The 15,070-nt window shown below is 37.9% G+C and overlaps 1 protein-coding gene and 1 long non-coding RNA gene across 2 annotated transcripts; both read right to left on the bottom strand.

The window, feature by feature from the left end:
* Window positions 1–3,598: 3,598 nt before the first annotated feature.
* LOC119904813 lies at window positions 3,599–4,722 on the bottom strand. The gene is made up of 3 exons (XR_005444746.1): window positions 4,573–4,722; window positions 4,132–4,232; window positions 3,599–3,897 (listed from the first exon to the last, which is right to left on the bottom strand). It is a non-coding gene; the product is annotated as an uncharacterized LOC119904813 (long non-coding RNA).
* A 389-nt stretch (window positions 4,723–5,111) lies between these two features.
* On the bottom strand, window positions 5,112–12,793 carry LOC119904812. The gene is made up of 14 exons (XM_038721493.1): window positions 12,528–12,793; window positions 10,006–10,106; window positions 9,166–9,222; window positions 8,988–9,044; window positions 8,869–8,892; window positions 7,663–7,701; window positions 7,534–7,572; window positions 7,404–7,442; window positions 7,274–7,312; window positions 7,148–7,192; window positions 7,001–7,042; window positions 6,841–6,906; window positions 5,227–5,393; window positions 5,112–5,129 (listed from the first exon to the last, which is right to left on the bottom strand). Exons 1-14 carry the CDS (start codon window positions 12,791–12,793, stop codon window positions 5,112–5,114), a joined length of 999 nt encoding a protein of 332 aa, XP_038577421.1.
* Window positions 12,794–15,070: the final 2,277 nt, after the last annotated feature.

Here is a 15,070-nt window from a genome sequence, read left to right as displayed (position 1 = left end):
TGGAATTAGATACAGTATGTAGTATGTGCAAGAGGATTAGGATCTAGGATTAGATTTTTTAAATTCTGAGATTAAAGTCAGAATTCTGAGAAAAAAGTCAGAATTCTGAGATTAATGTATATGTGCAGGCCTCTGTAAAGATGTGGCAACCACAGTCTCTAATTTCCATTTTGCAGTGACTGTATTTCACTCACATGTAACAGAAATATAGTTTCTAATGTTTAGTACAGAATCTAATCTTGAGTGCAGTTTCTAATGTTCAGTAGCTTCAGACAATTTAGACAGTCTAACTGTACCGGAAGTTGTATATTGTATATTGTTGTTGGTAAGCGGTGCTCACTTGAACACCACAGGGCTTTGACCAAAGCGTCAACATGTAACGAATCGGGAGTGAAACTGTGTTGCACTGAGATGAGATTGTTTTGGACATGTCTACAAACACTGGCCCTTAAGGTTAGGCACACACCCTTGTGATGCTAGATTTGGGATAAGTGGCTTTGGGGTGGGCTGTCAATACCTTTAAGATGCCTTTAACAACACTGTTGTGTTGTTTGGTGTGTGTATGGGACACATTGTATGCCTGGGATTAGACAAGACATTCTGTAAACTCTATTTTGGACTAAAACAACCTGACTGACTGAGGAATACTAAATGTCTCCACACAGAAAATGTATACAGCATACAGTTTTTTGCATTGCATGCATTTATTTGGCTGAAAAAAATATTTTAGATGTCTTTCAAAGGAGCTACTCAACATTAGACATTGTGTTCCCATTCTTGAATTCTGTATAGAGAATCGGGTACACTTTGTGAAAAATTAGATTCTATGTTTAGAAGATTTAGACAATTGGATTTCATTCTTGGAGTCAAATTAAAAAATACGATTTCATCTTTGGATTCTAACATACTACATCTGTAAAACTAAAAGCATTCTACCTGAACAGGAAGATTGTTTAGACACATAAAAAAAATGCATTAAATTCTTTATAAAAACAGCTTTGTGTGAATTTGAAACATTCTGTCTCCTGAAAGAATGGTGGAAGCAAACCCCCGAAACATAACTTTCCTTTCAGAATTTTTACATGGTTCACAAAAAAAGTCTTTGTAAGTTTAGCACTCAGTTTCTGGTTAAAAGATGCTATTCAAGTTTCCTGTAGCATATATTGTGACTCCTATGCCTTTATCCTTTAGGTCGCTGCAGTTTATTACCTTTTTCTATTCCCCGTCCAAGTAACAGACTACAGACATTATTTGTAATAGCAAACAATCTTTATTGAACTTGTGTGTATAGAACCCTTTCCTGATCTCAAGGCATCAAATACCAATATTTCAGAACGAATTACAAAGCGTCTGTATTTGGTGGTGGGGGCTGTAAATTTCATTTTGATGTCTTTAACAGTGTTTTTTTTCTTGTGTGTGTGTGTGTGTGTGTGTGTGAGACAGAAAATTAGGACTCCACTTGGATGGCAGGAAGTGGAGCCACAAAAGGAGCTTTACACACTCGCTTCGGCTTGAGAAGCAAAAGAGTCCTGTTCAGTGAAATATGGGTGTATCAAATTGGTATTTTTTGTTGTAAAGATGAAATCTGGTGAAACACTCTGTCCTGTGACTGATCTGTGTAAAACAACAGAAAGTGAGTTAAATTTGACTCCAAAAGGTCTCTGGAAGCCATCAACTCAGCGTGTACAGGCTAAAACAGCCTGCTTCTACCTTTTAGAGGCATTCATGTAGAAATCTCTACATGAGTCCTGTTCAGTGAAATACGGGTGTATTATTTTGATATTTTTTGTTGTAAAGGTGAGATCTGGTGAAACACTCTGCCCTGTGACTGATCTGTGTAAAACAACAGAAAGTGAGTTAAATTTGACTCCAAAGCACAACAGGTCACTGGAAGCCATCAACTCAGTGTGTACAGGCTAAAACAGCCTGCTTCTACCTTTTAGAGGCTTTCATGTAGAAATCTCTGAGTTGAGCTCCAAATGGCTTCAAACTTACCGAGAAAACTTACAGAGACAACACCATCAAGAATATTGAATCTCAACCTTCTGCCGCCTTTCCCAAGCTAGTTTCTTTCAGGGGCCACATAGGGGCCCCAAATCACAACAGCTCAAATCAGCGTGCCACACCCATCATACAGTTGTATTTTGGTATTAAAACTCCATTTAGAACTTATTAGGTGGCTGTTAGCTCATAAAGTCCACAAAAGGAGCTTTACACACTCGCTTAGGCTTGAGAAGCAAGAGAGTCCTGTTCAGTGAAATATGGGTATATCAAATTGGTATTTTTTGTTGTAAAGAAGAAATCTGGTGAAACACTCTGCCATGTGACTGATCTGTGTAAAACAACAGAAAGTGAGTTAAATTTGACTCCAAAGTCCAACAGGTCACTGGAAGTTTGTGGTATAATAGATTTAGTTCTTGGAATTAGATTCAGTATGTGGTATGATAGATTGTGTTCTTGGAATCAGGTCACATTTGTTTTATTAGAATTAGGATGCAGTTTTTGGTATGACAGATTGTATTCTTGAAATCAGGATAGGGTTTGTGGAATGAAAGATTGGGTTCTTGGAATTAGAGGCTGTGTTCGAAACGGGCTAAAGTGCTCCCAGCGAGCAAGAAGTCGTCTAGAATACGTCTGAAAGACGTAATTGTTAGACATCCAGAAGACGTCCTCACAGGAGCCAGAATGAAAGTTTTTTATACGTCTTTTCAGGATGTTGTTTAGACGTCAATTAAAGACGTGCTACAGACGTAATTGTTAGACATCCAGAAGACGTCCTCACAGGAGCCAGAATGAAAGTTTTTTATACGTCTTTTCAGGATGTTGTTTAGACGTCAATTAAAGACGTGCTACAGATGTAATTGTTAGACATCCAGAAGACGTCCTCACAGGAGCCAGAATGAAAGTTTTTTATACGTCTTTTCTGGACATTGTTTAGACGTCAATTAAAGACGTACTACAGACGTAATTGTTAGACATCCAGAAGACGTCCTCACAGGAGCCAGAATGAAAGGTTTTTATACGTCTTTTCAGGATGTTGTTTAGACGTCAATTAAAGACGTGCTACAGACGTAATTGTTAGACATCCAGAAGACGTCCTCACAGGAGCCAGAATGAAAGTTTTTTATACGTCTTTTCAGGATGTTGTTTAGACGTCAATTAAAGACGTGTTACAGATGTAATTGTTAGACATCCAGAAGACGTCCTCACAGGAGCCAGAATGAAAGTTTTTTATACGTCTTTTCTGGACATTGTTTAGACGTCAATTAAAGACGTACTACAGACGTAATTGTGAGACATCCAGAAGACGTCCTCACAGGAGCCATCTAAAGGCAGAATAAATATTAGACACGTTTTCTTTAGTAGAAATGCCAAAGACTGTTAAGACCCATACTGACATGAAAATCCCATCTGTGAATATTTGGTAGGATCTAACTTTAAAAAATGTTTACTTCAAAATAGTTGCAGAGTTAGTTCTGAGAAAAACCCAGTTACTTAATGGTTGTCGTGTCATGAAACTGCATCTTATCAATATAATTTTAATAAACTGCCTAGTATTTTCCTGTAAACCAAACTGATCACTTGAAGAAATCAATGATTTAAATCTCAAAACATATTTTTATTACTAATTTTACCCAAACTTAAAACCAGAACATTAAAGTATAAATTAACACAATAAAACTGTATTACTGCCAGAACAGTAAAGTTATAAATAAAAGTACTATAAAATGTTGTTAAAACAGTAAACAATTAACAAACTATGGCTGCTATTAGGTCCACAATATATTTATTTGTAGCCACCACCCCCGACTCTCCCGGGAGCATGTTTCAAATGATCGGCTGCAGCAGACTTTATTTGGGCCTCTGTAGCAGCTGGGTCCCATTTCATGACAGCAGCTAAAATCAAAGCAAAAACATGCACATGAAAAATAAATAACAAACGCCACTGTTGTGGTCTATCTTGCAGCACAGATACATAGTATACATAGATGAAAATTTGAGTACTTGATTAAATGAAATAGTTATTAAATCAAGTCAAGTTACATCAAGCCTGATATTCAACATTCCACACACACATACATATACATATTATACACACTTTTTTTTAAATTGCCATAATATGAAGCTTACCTTTTATTGCTGAAAACAATTTCTTGTCTTCAATTCCAATTTTATCCTTTTTGCCCTTCCCCTTCATATTAAAAAAGGTCATCAGCTGATTGGTGAAGAGCCTAAATCCAATACAAGACAAAATTAATATGCAATTATTACTTACACACACACACACACACACACACACGTAGCATGGTGACCGCAGGCTGCGTTTTTTCGGCAGGAATTCAAAATAAATGACAAAAAATCGTCAGCCTTACTGTGCGTTCACTGTGCCCAAGTACACAGTCCTGCTCCTTACTTAAAACATCAACTAAACCAAACCCCCAAATGAAGCACCAAAGGAAAAAAAAAATGGGGACACAAGAAAACCAAAGCAGAGCTGAACTAACATGAAAAACTGTTCTGGTCAGATGTCTAAAGACCTGTGTCTGTTAAAGTTAATGTGTAAATAAATACCTGTCCATCACTTTGTGCGTGCAGTCCTTTACATCTTTCCCCCCGACTCTTTCCAGCTGACAAACCTGCAAATATATCAAGGGTAAAAAATTGAGAACATTGTACGGATAGAGAAAAAAGTTCAACCAGTGTGGTCCAATTGTTTGCTGCCTTGAAAAACTGTCAATTTTGAAAATTATGTGTCTAGTCTTGAGATAATTGAATGATTTGTTTAACTCTAATATCACATACTTTCCAACACATTGTATCAGCAGGTAAAATACAAAATTCAGATAGAATTTGCTAGAACGATATTGAAATGTATCAATATGAGCTGTATTACTGTGTTTCATATATCTTCTGGCACAAAATGCCGACTGCAGTCAGTGGTGTGTCTCCTTATAACGCAATTAACACGCCTAATCTTTCGGACCCGAATCACCCTGACTGACTCGCAGCTTGGCACACAACAAAAACTCTACTCTCTAAGTACACTAAAGTTTGATCAGAAAGAAAAATTGTATTATAATAAACTAAACTTAAGTTACCTAAGAGATCACCTACGCTGCAGATGTGTACTGAAGTGAAAAGCGGAAATGATTAGACCTGTTTGTCGGTTAGAACGCTAGCGCACCGCATAAACCCCCTATTGGAAGAGGTTGAAAAATATTTTACCAAGGTTTCAAATTTGTTTTTCTCCAGAAAAGAAGCCTCCTCCCTCTCGAACTCTTCCAAGGTGTCGATCTTGCTTATATCAATCCCAGAGTTAGGTAAGGTCCTCTGGAGTTTTTTGACCTCATCAGTGAGAGTCACCAGCTTTGTTACCACTATTTTCTGGAATTCTGGCAATAATGAGAAATTAAGAAAAAAATGATTACTCACTATAATCATGGTTCTCTGGTAACAGCAAGGCATTTCAGCCTTTCAGTAAAAGAGTGCTCTCTAGCAATCCCAGAAAAATGAATGACTATTCAATTAGTTACTTAAAGGTGGGGTAGGTAGAAATTTTCTATAAAACTTTTTCCCAAATTTGTTTAAACTGTCTATATATACCAATACATACTTAAAATGTAAGTACTCTGAAAAAGAAAGTATACAAATCGAGTGTCTGTAGTCCTCTCAGTGCTGTAATAAACACAGCTCATTATTTCCAACCGGGACGAAAGAAGTGATAGGCTCAGCGGCTGTTACTCTGCCTCGCTACCATGGGTACCAGCACTGCTGCGTAAGAGCTGCCCACATGCCCGCACACGTTTGCTCAAGGATTGGAAGAGGCACTGAAGCTTGGAAGAATCACAATTATGGCAGAGCAAGAGCAGTCAAAATTCCCAGTTACCTGCATATACAGTCAGCGAAGGAAAACCGGGCAAAAAAGGAAAACAGTATTTGAAAAGGCTATGACCCAAAAGTCTTTGGATAAAGCAAGAAGTCAGACGAGAGTCAATATCGGCGGGGCTTTCCAGCCGTGGCGACAACTGACATTGCTTTCGTGGAAGCTTTTACATGTAAAACACCATATATGTTATGAATCTTACACGAAATTCACCTTCATCACAGTGTAACTGATGGTAACGTGAAAACGTGTATCAATGCAACCTTTTTTTAGTTTTTACGTTACTAGCTCGTTACTGAATCAAACTCAATATATTTTAAACTTCACCATTACCAGTATCGATATGCTAGCTTGATAGTGAGTACTACCAGCCATGTTAGTTGTTTATATTAATAATGATAAAGTTAGGCATTTAATTACATGTGATTCTGACATGATGTCATGCACTGCTCCTCTCCGCGGCGCTGGTAAACGCGTCCTCTAGCTGAGCGCGGTCGGCAGCGCGCGTTCCTGTGTTTTGGGGGCGTGGCTTTGTTAGGATCCCAGACGGGAGGGGTGGGGGTGAATGAAATAATGAGCTGTGTTTATTGCAGCACTGAGAGGACTACAGACACTCGATTTGTATACTTTTTTTTTCTTTTTTCAGAGTACTTACATTTTAATTATGTATTGGTAAATATAGACAGTTTAAACAAATTTGGGAAAAAGTATTTTTAGAAAATTTCTACCTACCCCACCTTTAATACTTTATTCAAAGGGAAACCTTAACCCTGTATTTGACAAATCAGTTTTATTAAAGAACAATTTTATTAAGAGATGGTTCTAGACCAAATGTCATAAATGGCAAAGCAACAAGATGAAAACCTGAAGTCTGATTTACCAAACAGTTACAAAGAGAATGCAATGTTATAATACATATTAGTCTGGGTTTCACATGAAAATATTTTTGTACTTACTCGCTTCTGACAGGGGGAATGTGGTTGGCACAGCCCTATTGTAAATGGGCCTTGCATGCGAAAGACCTAAGCAGGAAAGAAAAAAGTGTGTGAAGCAATCAATATGTTTAGAACATATGTGCAATCTGCCTCATTGAGTGATACAACCAATGACATTCACCATCTAAGGACCTGCTCTCCATGGCTTGGGACCTGGGTACACCTGAGAAACCCAAACCACCAACATTAGTCAGTCCAGTAGCAATAGTATTCCTCATGCTAATCTGATATTCAATAAGACAAGCCAAATGTAACTGGCAATACTCACGACCACTTGAACTGTCCCGGCCCACGGACCTAGACCTGGACGAACCTGTGCAACCCAAACCAATAGTCAATAGTGTTAGTTGCCTGCATCCTGATTGATAATCTAACAATGAAATGTTAAACTCACCACTGGTTGACCTGTTGCGGCCCGCAGACCTGGGTGAACCTAAACACGCAGAGCAGAACCTTCAGTCAGTCATGATCAATAGTCCTAGTGACTTGCCTGCAATATTCAGCAATGAAATGTATAAACTCACCACTGGTTGACCTGTCGCGGCCCGCAGACCTGGGTGAACCTAAACACGTAGAGCAGAACCTTCAGTCAGTCATGATCAATAGTCCTAGTGACTTGCCTGCAATATTCAGCAATGAAATGTATAAACTCACCACTGGTTGACCTGTCGCGGCCCGCAGACCTGGGTGAACCTAAACAACGTAGAGCAGAACCTTCAGTCAGTCATGATCAATAGTCCTAGTGACTTGCCTGCAATATTAGCAATGAAATGTTAAACTCACCACTGGTTGACCTGTCGCTGCCCGCAGACCTGGGTGAACCTGAGCAAAAATGTCAGTCAGTCATGATCAGTAGTAGGGCTGCACAATTAATCGCATTTTTATCAAAATGGCAATATGAACGAATTGTGATGCTGCAGAGACATCCTGGCCTACAAATCGTATCCTACAGTGTAAAGGGAAAATCTTTGTTTGGTACAGATCCTCTTCCTCCTTAAAATCTTTTAAATATTTTACAATGAGAGTAATGATACAAAAATTATCATTCCCTCCAATATCACAATTGCAATATCAGTCAAAAAAATTGCAACTAGATATTTTCATTCATTTCTTACATCTTGTGATCACAGTAGTGATTACCTGCATGCTGATTTGGTATTGTAACAATAAAAAGTAAACTCATCAGCAGGGCAGTTGGAACGAATTCTTAAAGTCAAATATAATTTGAATAGTAAAAAAAACAGTACTATTTAAATCCTAAAATTACAAAATGCTTTTCTCATGTCACGTTTGATGAACAATTCAAGTTAGCGAGAGTGAGAAACACAAGGCAATGTGAGGTCTTTAGATGTACCGAGTAATGTTAGTACAGGAGGAGTGACAGGCTGCGGGATTCGTAAGGATGGGAAATAGCTTTAACATTAACTTTAAAATTGTCATTCACCGAGCCAAAATGCTTGTTATGCTTAGCTGTGAGCTTCATGGAGACAGCTAAAGTTAATGTTAGCTGCCCTACAGCTGTCAGTTAGCTTCGACTTCATATATTACGTAATAGCTGTATTCTCAGGAACATCACAATCAGCAAGAAACACAAGGTGTTAACTCACTTAAATGGTATGACTTATAAATGGTTGTATTTCGGTTATGTAAATTATTCTGTAAAATATTAAATCTTTGAACATTTGTTTGCCGAACTCTCTCCTGCTCTTTTGTTACTATTTGATAACAACTATTGCTAGTTTTTAACGCTATTGTTAGTTTATGACAAATCTTTTCTGCTGTGCTTTCGAACATGCTTAAATTGTGCTAACTGAGCACCAGCCTTTGCAAGAGAGCCGCTTCAATACACTTGTTAGATATTGTATCATTACTGCGTTAACAATGCATAATAGTGAAATACAGGCTGCATTTGAGCAATAAATATTTGAATATTAAAAGAAAAATGAAATTTGAATGGTATTAAATTGGAAGATTGACAGCTCTACTCACCACTATTTGATCTGTCACGGCCCACTGACAACAAAGACAGACTTTGTTTAGTACAATCACAAATAACTTAAAATTTGAATCTGGTTAAAATGTGCATGGTCATCTAAGCAACAACTCACCATTTTTTGAAATTTTGATTGGTGGGGTGGGAAAGACTGGAATTATAGGACTGGCATCTTATCAGTAAATAAGGGGTATAAAACAAATTAACCTACAGTTAATTTATAACTTAATTTTGTTATTAAGCACAGGCAACCTTTCAATGCACATTAAATTAATGCCACAACATTTCTGTACCTCCTTTCCACTCCTCTTTATCCTCCCCCTCAGCAGACGCCTCACACAGGTCTGATCCTTTGAATATTAAAACACGTTACAGTTGACTGTTCCAAAAGACCCGCCCCCTTAGTTACTGTCGCCATGTACCAACAAGCTATGCCACTCTCATGTTCTCACACAGTTAAAAACACATCGCAGAGCAGAGAGGAGACTGACAACACGCTGACAGACAGGACAGACCAGGTTACTTTTGATATTAAACATATTAAACAAAGTCTCACCTTACAAATTTGGTCATTTTTTAAATAAATGTAAACAATAATTATCATTTTGTGGCTCTTTAATGTGTCGTGACAGATCGCTGTAGAGCAGGGGTGTCAAACTCGGTTCCTTGAGGGCCATAGCCCTACAGAGTTTAGTTCTAACACTGCTTCAACACACAAACACAGGCAGTTTTCAAATAAGCCTGAAGGACTTGATTAGCAGATCAGGTGTGTTTAATTAGGGTTGAAGCTAAACTCTGCCGGGCTGTGGCCCTCCAGGAACTGAGTTTGACACCCCTGCTGTAGAGCATCAATTAAAGCTGCTCGTGAATCGATCATCTCTCATTCTCGCATAAAAATGAATGAACATCAGAAGGAATGTTGTTTTAACCGCGGAAAGGCGTCAGTACACTCCGTTTCTCAAGTTCAAATCATCCCATGTTAATCTACTATCTCTCCTGACTGCTTTGTCGGAGAAAAAGGCAGATGGCGAAGTATGATTGGTCAGATCACCTGTTAATCAAGCTCCCTGCGAAGGGTCAATTGTAACATGAGTTTGCGTGTTTTCACTATTCAATCAATGATGGGGACATACCTTCAACAAAATCTTCAAAAGTTTTAGATTTTCTCTTTTGCACTACAACCTCTCCGTCTTCATCTTCATCTTCTAATTGTTCAGCATGGCTGGTGCATGTTCTTCACACTCACGGAGACTTTCTACAAAGACAGCATGCATGTCATCAAAGCTTATATAATCACATAACTTCTCAGAATTGCATCAAAATATAAGAGGTTACCTGAGGTAAATTTCACTTTCACCAATGGGAAAGTTTCCCAATCCTCCTTCGGAGCCACATGGTTGTCGAAACAATATTTTGCCCTCGTCTTTGGCCATCGAAGGGTTTTTTCAGCAACGTTCACCCAGGCATCAGGGATGGTCCCCTCCATCTCCTTCCCATTTTCATTCCACACAGCTCTGACGAAAAGCATAACCTGCAACAAAAAATAATATAATAAATAAATGAATGTTTATATATATATATATAAATATATCACATATATCACAATCGCGATGTCAAGAAAGACTATGAAACAAAGTACAAAGAAAACAGAGAAAATTACTGACTGCTCTTGACTAAAAAACTTTTGTAGCTTTAATAAGGATTAGTCTATATTTCATTTATAATTTATGCAGTGCAGACTGTTTGTTAACTGAATTCAGTTTGGTATCTGTCCAGCCTTAAGACAGTAGGGGCACAGGTAAATATGACATTTATTTTTTACTGTTGTACTATTAAGACAAATAACAAGCCTACAGTAATGTAAAGATGTCAATATTTTAAAAAATAAATAAAAATTATTTCAATTTGAAAACACAGTGCATTTAGTTGTTGCTTGTTTCTAGATTGAGTTGAGAAATACACATTTCATATATACATACCCAGTATATACTCAATGCATTTTATGACTTGCCAATCTTCAACATGAACGTTCAATGCCATGCCGCAGAGGAATCATGACAGAGCCATTGTTGAAAGATAGACAGGCTACTTTTCGTCCGAGGTCTGTTTCCTTGACTTCTTTTCTTTGAAATCTATGTCCATTCCCTATGTAAGCAATGTTCAAGAGCTTTGACGAACATGGTTTGTCAAACAGTGCGGCAGTGTGTCTCTGTTTTATCACATCGCAAACAACCGTCCCATCTCCCCTCCTCTCTTGAACAAAAGCAAACCTGTCATCGTCCAGAAGGAAGCAGCTGTCTCTCCTTTTTGTTGAAATGTACATTTGGGGCTTTGCTTTTGGCCCTGCACTGGAATTTCCCTGGGCATGTTCGATTTCGACCAGGCGTTTGGACACCTGCGCTAATGGATTTTGGCCAGTCCTGACCAATCTTTTGATCTGCTGCAAATAATTCTCATATGGAAAGCAACAAATGTCATTTAAAGAGCACCTGAAACGAGAGACATCTTCATGGATGTGTAACAGGGCATGCACATTGTACACAGAAAATGTTTTTCCATAGAGTGCAGGGCAGCTAGAGACAAAGTGCCTCATCAGTTCAGTAGAAAAATCCAAATAGGCAGCTCTTGTCCTGTCATCTGAGTCCAACATGATGGATACTGCCACGGTCAATGTCACAAAATGAGCATACAGCTGTGAGGAGACAGTATTTTTGAGAACTATGGGTCCCGTGTAAAGAAGAAACTGACGGAACTCTGTGGCTTTCCACCTGTCCAACTCCTGAAGGCCACGGGGCTGTCGCGCAAACTCGCTGGGCATCTGGCCTTGTAGCCCGTTCAGTTTTTGTGAGATTTCAATTTTCTGTCTCACAGAGAGCCTACACAGTTTTGGGCCTCTAGTCAGATACACCAACAGCCGCCTAACAACACCCAAGCAAATCGTATGCATATAGTCTAAAACAAAGGCACTGACACAGGGTATCCCGGCAGATATTAAAGGGCTAGACCCATTTTGATGGCGGGAATACTCTATCTGACTAAATGCTTCATCTGTGCGCAAGGTGGATGTCAGCTGATTAAAGACAACTCTTCTTTCGACATACTGGCCTTTCACTTGGCACCTCTCACAACTGTCATATGCAGTATGACCTTTAATGCATTTTAAATATGCTCTTGCCGGTGCATCACAGATAAAGGTACGAATATTTATGGCATACTTTTTCTCACAAAACACCAGGCCATTCTGTTGGAGATTATTGAACTCCTCCAAAAAGTCATGGAGATACTCATCAAGGGGCTCAGGCTTGCGTTCCCCGCAATATAATGCCACAATAAATGGATTGAAATTGCTAAATGTCACAAGTATTGGCCAGAACTGGACTTTACTACTTTTAAAGATTGGTAGTCCATCAATGTTGACATCCAAACTGACCGTACTGTGTTGACGTCTGAAAGCATCATTTTGACACAGTACACGGAAATGCCCCCCTCCAAGCCATAGTATATATACTGTCCATTGCATTTTGAATGGCTGTCAATGACTTGAGGAGTGGCTAGTAATGTGCGTGCATCTTTGGGGAGTACATGTCCATGATCCCTTAGAATCTGCAATAATTCATTTAGGGACCTATTAGTAATTTGGTGTCTTGTACTCCACTCTTGCAAGTCATCGCCTAGGTTTCTAACTTCGACCTCTGGTTCGGGATTCAAAATCTCCACATCAGAGTCACACATTCCGGTGTCTGTGTCAAAGTCTGTACCATCAGTGGTAACACTGGTGCTGTGTTCATCAGCATTGCTTCCACCATCATCATTGATTGTTTCCTCTCTGTCATTTGTCGTCACTGCGTTGTCAATTGTCACCGCGTTGTTATCGTCAGACTGGAGAAGTTCATTGATGTCTGCTTTACGTTTTCTCCACATTCTTAAATAAGCCATCTGTAACCATTACAAAGATCACAAAACATCACAAAATTAAAAGTGTCATAACAAAACCCAGTAATATTAAAATATTTTGTCTGTGCAATATATGAGAGTCACGCTTTGTGAAAGTGCAAGCACATAAAACAGCGCGCATGCAGACGCGTTCTCTCATGTCTTGCGCTTAAAGAATGCCATCAAGAAGAATCAATTTTCTATTCCTAGTCCTACTAACTAGCAGTGTTGGGGAGTAGTTAACTACAAGTAGCGACGCTACTAACTTATCTACATTTTTCAGTAGCTTGGCAGTAGCTCAGTTGCTTTTTAAACAGTGTAGCTTTTCCAGTAGCTAACTACTTTTTGCATCAAGTAGCGGTGTAGTGGGAGCAAAAGCTACATTGTGTTTGTCAAGCCTGCGCGAATCAGCACGATCACCGCGATGCAAGGATATTCTTCTTCTTGTTAGATTACAAAAATTTTTTTGCAATTACCGCCACCTGTTGTTTAATCATGCATCTTGCGGCTAACGGTTCACTGACGTACAGAAGTGGGTTGACACACCCATATTATGATTATCCATGATGGAGCAAGACGTGACGGCAGTTTGGAGGATGGACAAACAACTAACGTTAATTACCCATGGCCTTATTTGTCCAAATTCAATCGGTATTTTTGAGAAAATGTTCTAGATGCAATTTATGTTGGATGTATATTTTGTTCTTGCAATTTTGTAGGCTATTTGTTGCAATTTTGCACTTTTGACATACAGTCTGAGATATTTGAGTGTTGTGTGTAATAAAACAATACTCTTTGAAATCATAATTCGATAAGACACTTATTCAGTTATTTATAATATATATACGTTGTTCAAAAAATCAAAAGTAGTTTCAATGTAGCTAGCTACTTTTTGATAGTAACTTGTAGTGTAGCTAACTACTTTTCCAAAAGGGTAGCTTGACTGTAGTTTAACTACTTTAACTTACAAGTAGCTTGTAGCTGGTCAAACTACAGTTTCAGAGTAGCTTCCCCAACACTGTTAACTAGTCTATAAAAAATATTTCATTCATGTTATTGCATGTGAATACGTGTAGGCTATAACTATAGGGCTATGTGAAATATGTATTTTTTGACATTGGCAATTATCGTCTGTAACAGACTGTTATAATCGACATCGCGGTACTTGCGAGACATTGTCGATATACCATATCGTCCAGCCCTACACACCATTGCCCAACACCAAATGAAAAACCTAATGTAAGCGGAACTCACGCCTGATACTTTATGATGTTAGTTTTAATTAAAAAAAAAAAGAATAGAAAAAAATAAAATCAAGGAAATTTATCTGCCATTTATTTCTTTTTGCTGTTTCGAAAACGAACCGAATCGTTACATAAGTGTATCGTATTGAACTGTACCGTGCATTTTGTGAACCGTTACACCTCTAATTATATATATATATATATACACACACACATTATATATCTGACTTTGGAGACCAATTGTGTTGAAATAACACTGAGACAAAGGAGGTAGAGGACAAATACTCACTATTCTTGGTAGCTGCACTGATGAATGAGAGATCCTGGCCACAGAACATAAAAGAGAGAGGAAAGGGGTGAATTAATTAGCATGGGTCTCATTTCACTAGATACTAGTACTTATTATTAGATAGTAGTAATTATTCATTAGGCACTAGTACTTATTCATTAGACACTAGTACTTATTCATTAGACACAGTAATTATTCATCAGACACTGGTACTTATTCAATAGATACTAGTACTTATTATTAGATAGTAGTAATTATTCATTAGACTCTAGTACTTATTCATTAGACACTAGCCTAGTACTTATTCATTAGACACAAGTAATTATTCATTAGACACTGGTACTTATTCAATAGATACTAGTACTTATTCATTAGACTCTAGTACTTATTCCTTAGACACTAGTACTTATTCAATAGACTCTAGTACTTATTCATTACTAATTCAATAGACTCTAGTAGTTGTTCATTACTTATTCAATAGACTCTACTTATTCATTAGACACTAGCCTAGTACTTATTCAATAGATACTAGTACTTATTCCTTAGACACTTATTCAATAGCCTAGTACTTATTCAATAGATACTAGTACTTGTTCAAAAGATACTACTTATTTCTAGTACTATCAATTAATTAGATACTAGTACTTATTAACTTGCTACTACTAGTACTTATTCAATACTAGTACCTTTATATTAGATACTAGTAACTTATTCCAAATATTACTAGCAAGA

The sequence above is a fragment of the Micropterus salmoides genome, unplaced genomic scaffold (assembly GCF_014851395.1).
Source record: "Micropterus salmoides isolate LMB-PRFRI ecotype aquatic unplaced genomic scaffold, ASM1485139v1 Ms_hic_scaffold_1561, whole genome shotgun sequence".
Classification (NCBI taxonomy): Eukaryota; Metazoa; Chordata; class Actinopteri; order Centrarchiformes; family Centrarchidae; genus Micropterus; species Micropterus salmoides.
Note: the sequence above shows the minus strand (reverse complement) of the source record. Positions and strands in the feature narration are given on the sequence as shown.

Excerpts from the sequence above, each read along its gene's own strand:
- LOC119904812 (XM_038721493.1), bottom strand. The coding sequence starts at position 12,793 with ATGTGGAGAAAACGTAAAGCAGACATCAATGAACTTCTCCAGTCTGAC. Across the intron at positions 9,045-9,165 it reads TAAAGAGGAGTGGAAAGGAG|ATGCCAGTCCTATAATTCCA; the intron begins GTACAGAAATGT and ends TTTACTGATAAG. Across the intron at positions 7,702-8,868 it reads CCGTGACAGATCAAATAGTG|GTTCACCCAGGTCTGCGGGC; the intron begins GTGAGTAGAGCT and ends ATTTTTGCTCAG.